The 18166-nt window shown below is 35.7% G+C and overlaps 2 protein-coding genes across 7 annotated transcripts in view; one reads left to right on the top strand and one right to left on the bottom strand.

The window, feature by feature from the left end:
• alg12 (ALG12 alpha-1,6-mannosyltransferase) overlaps positions 1–18166 on the top strand; it is a 23724-nt gene continuing 5558 nt past the window's right edge. Inside the window, 9 exon segments of one of the 5 annotated variants that reach the window (NM_001098749.2) lie at positions 1–175; positions 3631–3763; positions 3845–4018; positions 4370–4564; positions 4696–4799; positions 5766–5989; positions 8204–8373; positions 8452–8527; positions 8615–8918. In NM_001098749.2, the coding sequence (NP_001092219.2) occupies positions 17–175; positions 3631–3763; positions 3845–4018; positions 4370–4564; positions 4696–4799; positions 5766–5989; positions 8204–8373; positions 8452–8527; positions 8615–8861 (1482 nt within the window). In that variant the 5' untranslated portion in view covers positions 1–16 and the 3' untranslated portion in view covers positions 8862–8918. 5 annotated transcript variants of the gene reach the window in all.
• zbed4 (zinc finger, BED-type containing 4) overlaps positions 11822–18166 on the bottom strand; it is a 17284-nt gene continuing 10939 nt past the window's right edge. Inside the window, exons 2-3 of one of the 2 annotated variants that reach the window (XM_087245501.2) lie at positions 16571–16661; positions 11822–16477 (exon numbers count right to left, since the gene is read on the bottom strand). In XM_087245501.2, the coding sequence (XP_087101627.2) occupies positions 12711–16460 (3750 nt within the window). In that variant the 5' untranslated portion in view covers positions 16461–16477; positions 16571–16661 and the 3' untranslated portion in view covers positions 11822–12710. 2 annotated transcript variants of the gene reach the window in all.

An 18166-nucleotide genomic window follows, 5' to 3' on the forward strand; every position in this document is an offset into this window, starting at 1 on the left:
AAAAGAAGAACGCGCGATGGCTCGCAAGGAAGCTGTAAATGAGAGCTGTCTCCTAATTTTCATGATCAGTATATCATTGCTACATTTGTTTACTTGTCCCTACACCAAAGTTGAAGAAAGCTTTAATTTACAAGCAATTCATGATATTCTGTATCACAGATTTGATTTTGAAAAGGTAAGTTTATTAAAAGTATTGTTTTGTGTTTCTCTACAAATCGGTTAACTTAATTATTTAAAAGTTCATGTGTTTTCTCTGATAGCTGTGATACGTGCGTTTAATACAAGACGATTTTGATGAAACGTGATTCCATATTTCTGTGACTGAAAGATAAAAGCATTCTGTAAAAGTAGGTACTATGGAGGTGGTAGTTGTCAGGAAAGTTATACGTTTGATTACCGTCGAGATCCGATTAAGATAAAGTTGGTTTTATGTTCACACATTCGTTCAGTGACAGCTTGTGACACGGTTTCTACGTGTTTACCTTGGCACTAGTATTGGGTCTGAAATCATATGCAAGTGTGACTTGAAATAACAACAACAATATAGCACTATTTAATTGACTGTGAACATTGTTGTACTTCGATAGCCTTTGGCTACTAATATGATTCCATTATTTAGAATTTGCAAATAATATTTTTATGAAGTTATACTAATTAGAAGGTCTGAGGTAAAGTTGGTTTTACATTCACTCATTCAGTTTTACTTTGATAGTTATTGGCTGCTAAAACGATTCCATTATTTAGAATTTGCAAAGAATACTTTTCTGAAATTACAATATTAAGTAGAAAGTCTTTATGTGTGAATGGAAAACCAACTTTACCTCAATGTAGATCAGGCATCATGATTTTAAGTAGCTCACCAAGACCAAAATTTCATTCAGTCAGGAAAAATGGCATGCATATAAAATATATATATTTTTTGACAACAGAAAGTGTTTAATCTATTATAAATAAAAATAGATTTAATGAACAGCATTAACAGCATCAAGTTGTTGTTCATTTAAAACACATAAACTGTTGGACTTCAATAGGGATAAAATGCTTAATGTGACATTGTTCACTTTATCAACAAAATTGGAGCATGTTCTTTTGATAGTAGTTAGTGTTAATTACAAGTAAAATTTGGTTTTCCTCGATTGCTGTTAATGTGCATTAAGTCATGTTAAGGTTTTCCTTATAGTGGACTTCAATGGGGAGAAAACACTTAATGTGATGATTTTTACTCACTAAAATAAGAGCACATTCTTTTAACATCAGAAAGTGTTTGTTATGCTAAAGGGTTTCTCACCAGTAAGTTTTCACATCTCTGTTTTGGAAAAAAAAAAAACTATTTATTTATTTATTGAGGTGGGAGTGTCAAGCATGGAAAGAGGGAAGAGTTTGCATAAAAGTTAGTTCAGTGAATGCATAGCATTTATGAGGCCACAGCAAGCCAACAGCTCAACAGCATGTGCAATCTGTGCATGTCCTGGGAAAACAGAAAAAATGTGTATGTTATCTCAGTTAAAAACAGAGCACTGATGACCCATGTCGCTGAACAATGACACTAACAGATTTGTTACTCACTGTTAGGAAAGATGGAAGAGTCAAACAAAACGTTCTTTTGCATAACAATTAAATTAAATCTTAGTTTTAGTGCATTGTTGTTGGATCGAACCAGCTCTTTCTCATAAATTAATGCACAGAAAATGTGAAAACCTGATGAAGTCATTGTACTGGTGGCCATTCGTACTCAGAAATTGCAGATTTACTTCATGGCCTCGGCGTTACTTTAAAATGTTATTTTTAAACTGGATAAACGTATTTGCTCTAAAGCCAAAAACATGATGGTGAAATATATTTATTCTAATAGTGTTTTTTATCAACGTGCCACACATCTATCAAAAAATGTGTTTAAGGGTTTCATAACCATTTAAGGTACAGCATGCCCTGTTAAGCTTTTTCCTTTAATGGATGGAGGAGAAAACACTTAATGTGATAATGTTCACTTTATTAATGGAATTAGAGCTTGTTTTTTAAGAGTAGTTTGTGTTGATTACAAGTAAAGTTTGACAGAATTTATGATTTCTCTGGTTAAGGTTTAGGTATATTTAAACCACTTTAACCATTTTTTTTGCATTAAGCATTTTAGAATGTCCTGTTTTAAATGTCAAAATAGTGCTAAACCATAAGTATATTCACTTATTTTTACTATAGAAACAACTTGATTACATCAACAGTACAAAATCAGTGTGCTCTACAGCCGCGCTTCCCTCCTTACTCCTGGGCTTTTTGGCATGTTTGGCATCTTGTACTGTCACATTTTGCTTTCCCCTTTTTTTCATTAGGACTTCATTAAGCCTATTTAGTCACCATGACATTTGTAGTTCTCTGCCCCTTTCAGTTTTTAAAATGTACCTCACATGAGGAATTTTCTTTAATGTGAGGGGCAATTAAATGACCGCTTTAATTAAATAAAAAAATCTAATCCTATTAACTGTTAAACAATTTGTCTGCAAAAGATAGTTTTAAACTGACAGTGTGTCTGCCTCCCAAACAGGGCTAGTTAGGGTTGGGCGATGTCGACCAATTTGGCATCGTAAGATGTCTAATGTGAAACATTGTGATGGACGATGGCATCGTCATCATAATCTGCATTGAATTAATTATTTATAAATATTTAATTTATTCATAACAAAATTAATATTTGTAGCCTACTGTTTCAGCTACCTGACCCTCATGGTCTTTGTTTTAGCCATAACCAAATCATAAATAAATAAAGATAAGTTAGAAAGCGCACAACCAACAGGAACCAACCAACAGTATCTGAGGTTACTTGATAGATTCAAAAGACAGAAGATAGAGACAAGATTAATTAAATATCATGTTTAACAACTAGTGATAAGTCCTTGACAAACAGTCCGATTTGCAATGCTCTCTGGGGTTTTGTGCTCAAAGTGCCTAGAGCTCAGCTGCAGTGCATGCGTTTATGTGTGTCTGTGGTCACGTGATGTGCGTTTTCAGTGGTAAAGTGTGAAGGAAAGGCTAGGTGAAATATCAGCGTGGACGTAGATTGTTTTCATACTAAAATGCAATTTTAAAACTAAGATGTATTAGTGTAAAAGGGGCCTAAGTGTGTATTTTTCATGAGTGGGTTGTTGCTGTGAGGGGGCTGCCGGCTCAGCATCGTGATGTAAATCGACCATCTATTTGGCAACCGTCAATCATCATTGAGAAACGGTTTGAATTTCCGTCAAGTAAAAAAATGTTAGTGTTCCATTTGAAATGATACTTACTGTGTAAGTGCATAAGTACAAAAGTGTATTGTGTGCCAATTGGGACACAGCTCAGGATTGAAAAAATGTTGCAGATGCACATAGTGTGATGTCAGTGCTGAAAGATATCTCAATGCAGGCCTTGTGTATCACACACACACACACTATGATGCATGAAAGCCTGTCAAATGCTCTTAATTAACACTGTATCATGTAGTCTATGAAGTTTAGAATCTCATGTTGTATGGAATGTTATTGGGGTTTACCTGTTTGTCAATTCAGAGTTTTTTTTATTTATTTAAATTAGGTAATTTGTGTAGTTAAAGTTTGTTTAAATGCACTACTCTCAGTATTTATCACTCTGCCTTTTTCCCAGTATGACCATCATGAGTTTCCTGGTGTGGTTCCACGCACTTTCCTTGGACCCCTGGTTATATCAGCACTTAGTGCACCAATGACATGTGTACTTGTGCTCTTTCAAGCACCAAAATTTTACACTCAGATACTAGGTATGTTTTAGACCACAATTTGTACTATAAATTATACTATGTTTATTTCATTATATATATATTTTTTTGTGTGTTTTGCAGTGAGAGGAGTTCTTGGACTCTGTGTGATTCTGTCACTATGGCTGATGCAGAAAGAAGTCAGAAGGCAGTTTGGGTCACTTGTGGCCAGTCTGTTCTGCTTTATCTGCACCACACAGTTCCATCTGATGTTTTACATTACCAGAACTCTCCCAAATGTGTTTGCTTTGCCTTTAGGTATAGTCTGTTAAGTTTGAATTTCACATAAAATACATGGTTAAAATTATTAATAATAATAATGTAATGCAGTTCCTGTAGAGTTGACCAATGTTGGGCATTAATTTTAGTTTTCTAAGAGCAGTTTCAGTTGTTAACGCGAGCATTTGGCAAGAACACTGATTAAACAGTCACAAAAGTTTTTTTTTTTTTTTTTTCACCAAAACAACAAAATAAGAATATTAATTAATAAAATTTATTTATTAATAAAATGCATTGTCACAGTAGCTCCATTGTGTGTATTATTCAGTTTAATTTAACACTTAGAATTAAACATTTCTCCAAATTGTTGTTTTTGTGTTCTTTTAACAGTTCTTCTGGCATTCACCTCTTGGGTGGCCCAGAGACATGGCGCATTCATTTGGCTTTCTGCTTTGGCAGCTATTGTGTTTCGTTCTGAACTGTGTCTCTTCTTTGGCCTGATGTTGCTGATGTCACTTTTGAATAGAAAACTCAATTTTGGACAGTTGCTTTACCATGCTATACCTGCTGGTTTTGTATCGTTGGGTAAGTGGTTTACAAATACTTCCTCATGTATGGTATCTCAATTTTTTATTAAATATTTTAGCATGTATTTTAAAAAGAAAAGTTCTCACTGAAGTAGAGACAAACTGATGCAAGTCTATTTCCATTTGTAGGTCTCACTATCATGTTTGACAGCCTTTTCTGGAATAAGCTGCTTTGGCCTGAGGGTCAGGTATTGTGGTACAACACAGTCTTGAATAAAAGCTCCAACTGGGGAATATCCTTTTGTAAAATGCTTGTAGTTTAAAGGTATATTACGGTTACTATAAAATGCTCTTTCATTGTCTACTCATTCTCATGTTATTCCAGACCTGTGTGGTATTTTTATATTATATATATATATATATATTTTTTTTTTTTTTAATAGAGTACAGCACAAAACCAGGAACAATTTGCTATTTTTCATGTAACTAAAATGAATGAACTGGAGCTTTCAGAATTTAAAAATGACACTAAGATGCCCTAAACATAATTAGTTGGACTCCTGCTATATGTTCTGAACCACAGGTGTCAAACTCCTCCTGGATGGCCACAGCTCTGCGCAGTTTAGCTTTTAACCCTAATTAAACACACCTGATCAAATTATTTGAGTCATTCAGGCTTTTTTAAAACCAACAGATAAGTGTGTTGAAGCAAATTTTCACAGTATTACTGATAATATTTTTTTCTACTGAAGAAAGTCTTATTTGTTTTATTTCGGCCAAAAAAAGCAGTTTAAATTTTTTTAAACACTTTAAGATCAAAATTATTAGCCCCCTTAAGCTATACTTTTTTCGGTAGTCTACAGAACAAACCATCTAAATACAATAACTTGCCTAATTACCCTTACCTGCCTAGTTAACCTAATTAACCTAGTTAAGCATTTAAATGTCACTTTAAGCTGTATAGACATGTCTTAAAAATATACCTAGTCGAATAAGAGTTAAAAATTAGTTATTAAAACTATTATGTTTAGAAATGTGTTGAAAAAAATCTTCTCTCTGTTAAACCGGAACCGATGGGGAAAAAACAGGATAAACAGAGCAAATAATTCTTACATGCATACGTGTATACATTTATTTATTTATTTTTGTCAGCTTTTGGGGCTATTAGTCTTCATAACACTAGTGATGACGCATAATAACACATGATCTTTTCTCCAGTTCAAATGTTGCCTCTTTCCTTGACTACTTCTGTGTCTTAGACTTCCCCTTTTCTTTGGTATTTCTACTCCGCTCTCCCTCGAGCTCTTGCCAGCACAATACTTTTTATCCCACTTGGCCTTTTGGACAGACGGACAAGAAAGCTGCTCGTTGTATCCATAGGTTTCATTCTGCTGTACTCCCTTTTGCCCCATAAGGAACTTCGTTTTATCATCTACACCTTCCCTGTATTCAACGTGATTGGTGCCTGTGGCTGTTCCTTCATGTAAGCTGAACAAAAATATTTACTAGTTTATTAGTTATTTATTAGTTCCAATGTCTATTGTTAAACATGATTGCTTTGCCTGTTATTTTGTCAGTCCAAAGGGGGACTAAAAAGGGGCACTTCTCATAAAAGAGTAGTAACCCTGGTGTCCTGGCCAAATTCACTCCCTCTTGCGCCCTTGCCAATCATAACCTCCCAATCATCCCTATCCACTGAATTGGCTTTATCACAGTGTTTCCTCTCCACCTGTAGCTGGTGTGTGGTAAGCACATTGGTGCTGTTGTCTTTATCCAGGAAAATGCTGCACATTGGTGGTGGGGAGGAGAGACCACCTTATGTAACGGAGGCCAGCTAGTGTGTGCTGTGTAAACCTCACTCCTCTGACATGGTCTTTAGCCTCCTTGGTAGAGCAACCGACTCCCATGTGGAAGGTTGCCGTGTCGATCCCAGCTCAGAGCGGGTTGGGTGGCGTAGAACCGGTGGGGTTACATTGGTGCCGTGACCTGGATGGGAGTAAGGTTTAGGGGGGTGAGTGTAACAGAGGCCAGCTTGTGTGTGCTGTGCAGGTAAACCTCACTCCTCTGACCTCTAAAGGTGCTCTAGCGACAGACGATAGAGGCCATGGTCTTTAGCCTCCTTGGTAGAGAAACCGACTCCCATGTGCAAGGTTGCCGGTTCGATCCCAGCTTGGAGCGGGTTGGGTGACGTTGAACTGGTGGGGTTACACTTACATGATTGTAAGCGCTCTGGGTGTATGGCCATTCACAATAACGCTAAACAATAGAGCAATAACAATAAAGCACAAACGATATAAATGCACATTAAATTACATAACTACCCATAATTAATAATTGGTAATGAATGAAGCCATTTTACTTTTATAAAGTGACACCTTTCAGGTGTGAATACAGAAACTGTAATAAATAAAATGTATAAAGATTTATCCATTTGAAAGTCATAAAAGTGGCCACAACCAGATAAGGGCTAGAATAAGTTGGTTGGATTATTCAGTAGCCTACTTGGCTAAGTTTCATGACCACAAATGGTACAATTTACAATCATCTAGCTCAATTTTTGAGTTGTTCAGCTGTATGCTCAGCAAATGCTTAATATTTAACTATCATTAAAATGTGCTAACAATGGTTTATGGACATCTGGCTGTTTCAGTAATTCCATGACTATTTAGATGGGCTTTGCTAGAACTTGACTATTGGATTGCAGCAACACTTATTTATTACAAAGATTTGACAGTAGTTTAATTGAAATAATAGTAGTTAAAGAATGGAGGTTTTAATTTAAATGAGAATAAAGATGCCATTGAGGATGTGAGTCTGGTTTGTGGGCTTTGTGCCTTGCATGAACAAAGATTAAAGGATAGAGAGGCAAAAGCATTTGTTAAAATTGATAATTTTTATTGTGTCGACTGACTAAATTAATAATTAAATCTGAGACCCGCAGATTACAGCTGCTTTGTTATACTAAATGTTTTGCAGTTTGCAGCGTGTTTTTTTTTTTTTTTTTTTTAAGTAAAGGTTGAGAACTCCTGATATAAATCACAACACTGACTATGTTTACATTGACACCAGTAATCGGATTATTTGAATGTTCTTTTCATGATCCTATTTTACATGTTATAGCACATAATTCGATTAACGTCATTGCGTCTTCACGCTATCCACATTTCTTCTGGAGTTTCATGAAATTTTGGGTGTTTCATTATTATTTTGTCAACTTTTAACTGCAGTTTGGCACTTTCATTCAGGAACATTTCATGCTTGCCCCCTGTGACACGGGATATTGGATGCTATATAAACAGCTGGAAGAATATAGTTTGTGTCTGTGAGTCTACTGACTCGATAGGTGCAGAGAATAGTTTCAAACAACCGTGTGTTTTTGAAATATCTTGTCACAAAATGCGGAGAAAATTCTACACAACAGTAATAGTTTAAAGTGTTTACATGTCTTTACTGCACTTCAATAATGCAAATAAAATCGGCATATTCCACATGCCTTAATCCGATTTCTGTTTAGTTCAATTATGACCTTAATCTGATTAAATTAATTAAAATCCCTGTTTACATATTAGACTCTTAATCAGAGTATTGTTTAATCATATTAAAATCAAATTATTGGTGTCCGTGTAAACCTGTTCTCTGTCTCAGGGGTAAGTGGATTATCCTTCACCTCAAATTTTGTCATATTTTTTTGTTACAGATTGAAGAATTACCAAAAGTCACGGATATATAAAATTGGTTCCATAGTTGTGGTTGGACATTTGATGTTAAATGCAACATACACAAGCATTTCTCTGTATGTTTCCCATCACAACTACCCAGGAGGAAAAGCAATGCAGGAACTACATAGATTAATGCCAACTACAGCAGGTAGGTTAATAGCTTTATTAATATTGAATTATCATTGCAATCCAAACAACCTGATTAAGATGCATACTTGCCACACAGATGTGTCATTACACATCGACGTACTTGCTGCACAAACTGGAGTGTCACGCTTTCTGGAATTAAATAGTAACTGGAGGTGTGTGAGCATCTAACTATCAAATATAATGCTTTTTATATTTTTTTGAGTTGCTTGTTTTAATATTTCTTTTTAATTGCTTCATAGATATGACAAGAAGGAGGATTTGACAGTTGAAGATCCAGTAATGAAAACGTATTCACATCTATTAATGGAAGTGAATGCAACAAAGATATTGCTACTCAAAGACTCGCATAAGCCTTTGGTCTTCATTACCGGATATCAAAGCCTTACCTTCGAGATGTTCCATTTCCCACCTCTCAAAATTCAGCTAAACAAAAAGCTTGTGCTTTTAGAAAGACAATCAAACAAAGTAAATGGAGGATTGAACTAAAACATTGATGTATTCCTTTAGCTGAGGGAAGGGGCCAATAAATGTTTACAAAAGTTTTTTGTGAATTATTTTGCTGTTTCTGTTTGCTTAGAGGGTAGGCAGTCCTGAGTTAGTTCTATTAACAAACTGACATTTTCTTATTAAATTGTTGTTTGTAGAGCAGGTAGTTTGACCATTTTCTGCAATTTATTATTTCTAGTCATTTCTCACATAGGTAAAAAAAATAAATAAATAACAAAAACAAGCGCATTTCCCCGTTGAAAAATAAGGTCAATACTACACTGCAAAAAATGCTTTTCTTGCTTGGATTTGTTGTCTTGTTTCCAGTCCAAATATCTAAATATTCCTAAATCAAAAATAATTTTCTAGACAAGCAAAACATATTGTCTTGTTTTGAGAAATAATATGCCAATATTAAGTGAGTTTTTTCTTAAAACAAGCAAAATAATCTGCCAATAGGGTAAGCAAAATAATCTTATGTCAAAAGAAAAAACAAGATTAATTTGCTTGTTTTAAGGAAAAACTCACTTAATATTGGCATATTTCTCAAAACAAGACAATACATTTTGCTTCTCTAGAAAATGCTTCTTGATATAAGAAATTTTAGATATTTGCACTAGAAACAAGACAATAAATCTAAGCAATTTTTTGCAGTGTAGGGCTGGGTGATTTTGGCCAAAAATCCAGGTCTTGATTAATTGAACATTTTAACTCGATTACAATTAATTATAATTATTTTATTTATTAAAAAAAAAAAAAATCCCTCAAAATTCATTGATAAGTTTTGTACTGGTAATATGTGAGCACATTCAAAGTGAGAGATTTTTTAATTGAGGGTGCATTACTTGCAAGGGTGAATTATAGAAAATAAATAACTTGCATTATTGAAAATAATTAAATAACTTGCACTTTTGGGAACAAAATTTATTATTTTCAAAGTTTTTCATTTTAAAAGTAAACAAAAAGCAGCATCTCTTCAAAATAAAATGACTTGCATATGCTGTAAATATTTTAAACATTGCATTTCTTGAATGTTCTGTAAACAAATATTTTAATAGTAATTTTATTGTAATACAAATTATAATAAAAAAATGCCATCTCAAGGTATCTCTGGCACAACTACCAATCATCGCCAATGTAATGCAAATATGCGATGTGTAGTTACAATTTCTGAGAGGTGTGCAGGTATGTAACCATAAGAAGTTGGCGCCTGTCCATGCCCTTGTGTTCGACACAAAAGTATAAATCCACCTTAACAGAGCGTGGAAGTTACTGTTTTTAAACAGTAAGTAATTGAAAAAAAGTAGCTGGAAAAATTAGATCGATTATAAGTTCTAAATGTCCATTTTATTTACTTTTCGATTATTCGCTCAGCCCTACTCTATACAACAACAAATTGGCACTCGCAACTTCTCAGATTTGGTATACTAGTATAAATCCTTTCACTCTGAATTTTGCTACACATTTTTTGATATTCCTGTGACAGCCTATGTTGTAGATGCAGAGGAGCTTGCCTGACTAATGAGCCAACACGAAACAAAATTTCATGAAAAGATTTTTGTTAAATATCATTAATTATACAGAAATGTATATACCAGTAAAAGAGCAGCAAAGTTGGTTTATTGGCTAGGGCCTTCAAATGAAATGGGAAGTTTCATATTAATGTTGAATCATTAATATCTAGTTTTACATTGCATACTATATTGGCTGTTCAACACATTAGGCTCCATTAGTTCTGTGAGAGTTGCAGTCTCATCGGCAATCTTGAGTGTACAATGTTTTAGGTTACCTGGGTTTCTGTCCGAGTTCTCTTTTCTTATTACAATTATACATAAATTGAAAAAACATATAATCAAGGTTCCCACAAGTTATGGAATTTCAGGCCAATCATAGAATTTTTAGGTATTTTCTAGACATTAAAAGCCAGGAATTTGTTTTACTCTTTTTTTCAAAGTCTTGGAAAATCAGGGATTTTGTTTTTGTTTCTTTAAATTTTAGCTAAAAATTATTAAGATTATCACTTGTTTATGCCTTATTATTTTTTTTTATGGCTATTGTTATGGTTAGGCTGTTTTTTCAGCTCAATTTAATTTTTTGCATGCTAATCAACAGGCAATCACCTCAGCACAGCAGACTGTACCTTTTTAACTAAGGTTAACATGCCAGGATAATATACATTTAAGGACTGGCTTTAAATGTAGAAGACCGAAAAGCTGGATATTAAGGTTGTAAAACTACGATTGAGCTTTCAAATATGGGACAAGCAGCACTTTGCATCCACTCCAAAAATATCAATTGTTGTTCACTTAAGAGGTGGTCTGGGGTACGGTTCACTTCAGGTATAAATGCAATTGTACCAAATAACGGAAGTGAATTGTCAACAGTACAACAAACAAACCTTTTCATGACGTTCATTCGTATGTGTGTGAGTCACGTACTGTTCCTTGGTGACAAGTGAGTCTGAGCCAGGGCTGGCAAGCACAGTGATAATTAATGTCTGCTTGTCTCCCCCTCCAAATCAGCTTCTGCAGACACTATGATGTTCTGAACGTTTATAATATTTTTTTTTTGCGGCAGATGGACGCTTTCTGTATGTCCAAAAACCAAAAGTTTTAGTAAAAACAGAATGACCGCAATGTGCGGACGGAGGTCTCTTAATTTTGGGGCTTTGCTTTCCTGCCCGTCACCTAGCAACAACCATTAACAAAACAGCTCGATGACGCAAGCTTACCGAACTTAGGTAATGGCTATAAGTCATGCAAAATGATGTTTAAGCTAAAACCATATTAACACATTTTAATATTGTATTATAAATGTACAAGCATCTACCTCTTTTTTGTCTCGTTCTTTGGAGGTCATGGAAATTCAACTTTTTAGTCAGTAAAATTAAGGCAATTATTATGCATATTAGTCATAAATCACACACAATGTCAGGCATTAACAAATTGAAATGCAACTGGTTTCAAAGTGTAATATTTTATTTACAAATGAACACAAAACAACTAATTGTTCCAGTCTGAATTCTTCCTATCAAATTATATTTTAGAAACCATTTATAAATTGTACAGTACATTTTCTTGATGTCCCATAATTTAACCCTTTATATAAAAACTGATTTGTGCTTAAGACAATTTTTCAAAACATTTGAACCTGAAAAGTACAGCATTATGTACATTAACATACAAAATCATTTGCCAAAAAAATTATAAAATAATAATACAAAAATAAAAATAAAATAACCATCATTCTAACAGTACCATAAGCCACAAAAATCACAAAATAATTAAATAAAATACATTTAAAACATCTGTCACAGCATTTATTTTGGGCCATGTATATAATCATATATATATAAAACAGTATTCATCATGTACGTTTCATTTTATAAAATCATTTAAATCAGAAGACTATGACTTGCTTTGCACATCAGTTTATATTTACAGCATGTTGACCTGAAGTAGTTTGTATAAGGCACAAGGAGAGAGAAGACAAAATATATTTATAAAATAAAATCTAAATACAGCAACAAACAGTAACTAACCATACAGCTAGATAACCCTCCCTCCCTGAAAACACTTCACCAGGAATAAGACTCCAGTTATCAAGTGTACTCAACAGTAGTACTCATTACAATCTTATTCAAACCAGCTAAAAAAAAAAATATTCAAGTTAAATAGCATCCAAATGATATTTTGAATATGAACCTCAGAGACAAATAGTGAGAGAGAGAGAGAGAGAGAGAGAAAAAAAGATTTGTAAGTAATTAGGCCTTCTCAAAAAAGTAACTTGAGTGGTCCAAGGCTGAGGTTCAGAGCATAAAACAGACTTGAAAATATAAAAACACAATATTCAGTATTGAAAATATATCAAAGGAAGGTTGACTTTTAAAAATAGAAGTCCTTCGAAATTTTCTAGCAATGGTCGGGACTGATTCAGGGCACAGTTGACAGTTGATGTGCTAAAAAGTGTATCTGCTGGTACAATGCTGGGTGGACAACCCACATAGCGTACAGCTACTTTGGCAAGATCTGGCCACAGTAACTTCTTTAGGTTCCAATAATCTAAAGGATCACAACTCTGGTCAAGAATGTCCTCCTCCAAATACTCAAGAACAGCAAGCTCCAGTGATTTTGGTTTCTCCTCTTGCTTGATTTTCTGTCTAATGTCATCCATAAGAGACCAGAGGTTCTCTTTGTTTGAGGCCAAGCTGTTTGATGAAGCAGGTATTTCACTGCATCCATTTGACAAAGGTGTCTTCGTCTCTGCAGAATTAGATGTAGACACCTCAAGCTCTTGTATGAGGTCATGCTTACACTGCTCCGCTTCTTCCTCAGTAAAGAGGGAGGTCTTGTACCTCGGGTCCAACATGGTTGCCCATATGTACCTGGGATCATGAAGTGTAGGGGACATTCTTGTCACCAATGCCTCTTTTAAAGACTTGAGCATATTGTCAATACCCATGGTCTCATCAAAAAGCATGTCTATCTTTCGGTTGAGTATGTGAATGAGTGGAATGACCTGACCTAGTGTTGCAGTGCGATTGCTCATCTCCCTGCAGGCTACCACAAAAGGCTTAAGAGCGTTGCAGACTGACCCCATCACTTCCCACTGGTCACAACTTATCAGTTCCCTGAAATTGCACTCGATTGACATCTCATCAATTGCTTTCTTTTGCTCTACTAATCGCTCAAGCATAAAGTAGGATGTTTTCCACTTCGATGGAACATCCTGAACCAGTTGGTTTTCAGGTAACTGATATACTTTTTGTAGCTCCGCCAACTTCTCTTTTGCTTTAGCAGAACGATGCACTCTTTCACAGATTTTTCGAGCAATACTAAGCAAGTTCTGAACCATCCTCTGGCTTTTTATGGCTTCATTAACAATCAGATCTATGTTATGGACAAAACACTGCATGGTGGTGTGGTCACAGCTCTCCAGAACATTTCTAATTGTTTGATTATCTGTTACAGTAAATCCAATTTTAAGGCCTGAGGAACCCATCCAGGTGTCCCAAAGATATTCAAGCTGCTTCTGTATGTTCAGCATATTGTAGTCACAGTCAATTGAGGCAACACCAAGGAGGGCCGAGCAGTGGAAATCTTGCCCCTGAGGCAGAACTTGAGACTCAAATGACACCCAGTGGGCTGTAAGAATCAAGTACTCTTGAGTTTGGCTGCCTATCCAAACACTTGTTGTGAAATGAATGATTCCACCTTCAGCTTCCTTGAGGTGGGTAAGAACTACTTCTTTAACACTTTCATACATTTCTGGGATTGCTGTGCTGGTAAAATAGGATGAGGGAGGTAAAGAATACTGTGGCTGGAGGTATTCCAGTAAGCGATTCAGGCCAACATTTTCCACTACAGTTGATGGCTGAAGATCCAGTGCAAGCATTTCTGCAATGAGTTTGGTGATTTTTTTGGCAGCTGGGTGGCATTCACTGAACTTTTCTGCGTTTTCCTGATGAGTAGAAATGTCCATGAGCTCCTGCTTAACTTGAGTTTCAGCAGATGGCCCATCACCTGAGATATTGCTATTATTTTCAAGCACATGGCCATGAAATCTCTGCATGTGCCTAAATAAGCAGCTAGTGCCTAAATTTGTTGTCTTTTTTCCCCTGCTAATTGTGCGGCTACAGTGCAAACAGACTACCTTTGTTGGGTCTGCAGATGAAATAGAAAAGTGATTCCATAGTTTTGAAGTCTTTTTGCTGAAAATGGGCAAGGTGTGGGGTTTGTTCTCAGCAGCAAGGGTATCTGTTGCCAAGTCCTCGGCTGCATGATTGGAGTGGGGTGATTGGGGTGAGGAAACTTTATCACTTGTGCTTTTTGGGGTTTTTAAAACATCAGGATGTCGCCGCATTAAATGTCGCATTAAACAGCTTGTGCCAAAGTCTCCTCTTTTACCACGACTTATGACACAGGGACAATACCGACACAAAGCTTTGAGTTGGTCAATGGGGGAGACAATGAAATGATGCCATACTTCTGATTTCACCCGTTTCATAATTTTCTTATTTTGTTGAAAAACTGAGCTTTGATCTTCAGATATTATGCTGTGCCCATCAGTGTGTTCCTCTGGAGAGGACGACAGTGGTATGCTTTCCCCTTTCAGTAAACATTGATCAATTGAGGACTCTTCTCTGGACTGATATGTGGCATCATTCTCATCTTCAAGAGTCATGTTCTCACTGTCATCATTGGGCATTTTGTCTGATATGGTATCTGGGTTGTGTGAGGTACAGAGGGATTCCTTTTTGACATCTGTGGAATCCTGTGTGCGTGAAAGCAGTGTTGGTGGAGTCGTGTAAGGCGGAGGAATGCTTGAGCCCTGCCCGTTTTCATCAATGACTATGTCTCTATGGGCTCGCCACATGTGGCGAATAAGGCAACTCGTCCCCAGGTCTTTCCCGTTTTTTCCACGACTGAACTCATTCATACAGTGAATACACACTGCTTTTGAGCTGTCAGCAGGGGATAAATAAAAGTGTTTCCACACTGCTGAACGCCGCCGAGAACTTGAGCTCTTAGGGGCTGATCCAGGGCATTCAGTCCCAAAGTCTGTAGCATCCTCATTATGGTTGTTAAAGGAATGTGGGGACTGAACAGCAATAGAGTCACCCTTGACACTCTTTTCTCCTTTTGGTTTTACTTTTTGTAAAGACTCTTTGGGCACCATGTCTGTGGCCTCAACTAGAAAGGAGGACAGTTGAGTATGGTTTTCTGTTGAGGACTTCATGCTTGCAGGCAAATCTCCATTGTTTGGTGATATGTTGGGAGGTATTAAAGATGAATTATTGGACAAATTATTTAATGAGTCACTGTCTGGCAGAAGAACACTGGGGTGAGCTCTTCGCACATGCCTCATTAAACAGCTAGTACTGAGGTCTTTCTCATTTTTACCCCGGCTGAACTCTTTCATACAGTACATACAGATTGCTTTGGTACTATCACGTGGTGATATGAAAAAATGGTTCCAAGCAGGAGATTTTTTTCTAGGGTTAAGGGGACTTCTTATGGATGACAGAAGGCTTTGTGTCACAGCATCCATTGCAACATCATAAAGAGTACTTGAATAGCCACTGAACAAGCTACCATAATCATCATCATAACCCCTGGTGGCAAAGGGCCCAAATGTTCCATCAAATGCTAGCTTTTCATCATCCTGAGCATTTTCACCTGTTACTTTTGGTTCTGCTTTGATGCATACACTTGTTTCAGTTTCTGAGTTATTTATTTCAGTGTTCTGGCTCTTATTTGAAATATTTGGAGATGTTTGAGAATCATGCTTTTCACAAGATTCTGCTGTCGAATCCTCAGTTGAAAGCCTTTCAACCTCAGAAGATCCATCTTCCTCTGTGGACTCAAATGATAAAGACACCAAAGAAGAGTCTTTTGCCAGTGTCTCAGAGGGACAGGTATGAAACTCTGATTCCAGTATCTCTTGAGGAGTAATTCTGTATGATTTGAACACATAACCATCTTTCCCTTCGATTTTTAAACAGGTTCCTTTGGCCTCAATTCTTTTGTTATCTTTGGAGCCATTATGCCTATGGCTTGCAACCTCAGTCTTTTGTGAGAGGCTGTCTTCACTGTCCATTATTGCAGAAAAAAATTCTGCAGGGAAAGAAAATGTCCTCTATTCAAAGCAGCTTTTTTAAGTCTCCAAGTGTCATGAGTGTGGCTTTCTCCATCCAAGTGTTTACTTACATGTTAGACATGTTATATTGGAGAACTGATGCCACAGATAGAAGGAGCTCCACTTAAGACAGCATAAATCACTTGTACTCATTTGTAGAATCTGCAAAATTAGAAAGAAAAACATTAAGCAACTGGATTTGAACTTTAAGAGAATGGTCAAATATGACAGAGTTATCTGAAATAGTGTGAGGATTTTGTCACTGAATATACTCAATTACAGACTTAATTCCAGTAATATTGTCTTAAAACAAAGAGTTGTGCGTTTAGGGTTTTTGAATGTTGATTCATAGCAGGTTCTGACTGAAGTCACTAAAGGGTTTTCAGGATCACAAGGAACATGTTTGAATTTGTTTGAACTTATGACTATTTTATGGCAAGATCTATATAAATACGCACATATAATAATAATGTCATATCCCAATGACACAGAAAAAAATAAATACACTTTTACACAGAGCTGCACGATTCTGGTTAAAATGAAAATCGCAATTTTTTTGCCTAAAATTAAGATCGCAATTTTCTCATGATTCTGTAGATGTAAAATAAAGCTTAATATGAGTGGGCCATTATTAATGTTGTTATTTCTCAAACATATGACAAAAAAACAATAATATTATGTGTAGGTCTACTGTTGGGTAAAATGCTAAATTTTGAATAGACTTTGAATAGTGGACTTGAGCAGACTTTAAATTGGTCCAGGTCATTAATGCACAGTAAAGTGATGACATCAGAATACAACTATTCATAATTCTGAAAATGAATTATTATGTTTAAGACATATGTTTGCAATCTGTCATTGACAACCATTTTTTCACTGGTAAAATCCGAAATTTGTTATCAGATTTCCTCTTGCATTCTATTCAACAATATTTAGGCTTCAGTAGTTATGCTGACACTATTAAAACATTTATGCTCATGCACAACACCTTGTGTTCACTATGAAAGAAAAAAAAACATATCAAATGCTTAAATCGCAATCATAACTCTAAAATGGGATATAATTATTTAAATGATGTGCACCCTTTCGGTTTCATTTTCACTGCTAAGTGCTGTTCAAACTTGCTGCGCGGCTCCATACAATCAATCTGTGCCACAAACTGAATGCTATTTACAACTTTATAAACTGTTATCCACAGCCTAGGCAGGTTCTGTTTACTAAAATAGACCCGCGCGTCTATCATTAAGTAGGGTGCGCGCCCGTTCTCTCAGGTGTGTTTGATTAGGGTTGGAGCTAAAATCTGCAGGACACTGGCCCTCCAGGAACAAGTTTGATGACCCCTGATCTAGGGGGTCGAATTGAGATCGCAATCTTTTTTCTATTAATTGTGCTGCTCTACTTTTACATAAAAAGGGAGAAAATAAAAAACATTTTTTCAGGTCAATTAGTGATAACTTCATGACAATAGAAAAAAATGAATGTATATGCTCGGAGTATAAAAAAAGGTATAGATGTTTTTTTTTCACATTCTAATGAAGTTTGTTTTATCACAAGTAAATCTTGACAATGATTGGAAGATGAAAATTACAAAATAGTTATGTTAACTATAATTAAAACAAAAAACCTCAAATAGCCACGTTTAGATGCAATGGAAAGTTTAAAAAATA

Source organism: Danio rerio, chromosome 4 (assembly GCF_052040795.2).
Source record: "Danio rerio strain M-AB ecotype USA chromosome 4, GRCz13ab, whole genome shotgun sequence".
NCBI classification, from domain to species: Eukaryota; Metazoa; Chordata; class Actinopteri; order Cypriniformes; family Danionidae; genus Danio; species Danio rerio.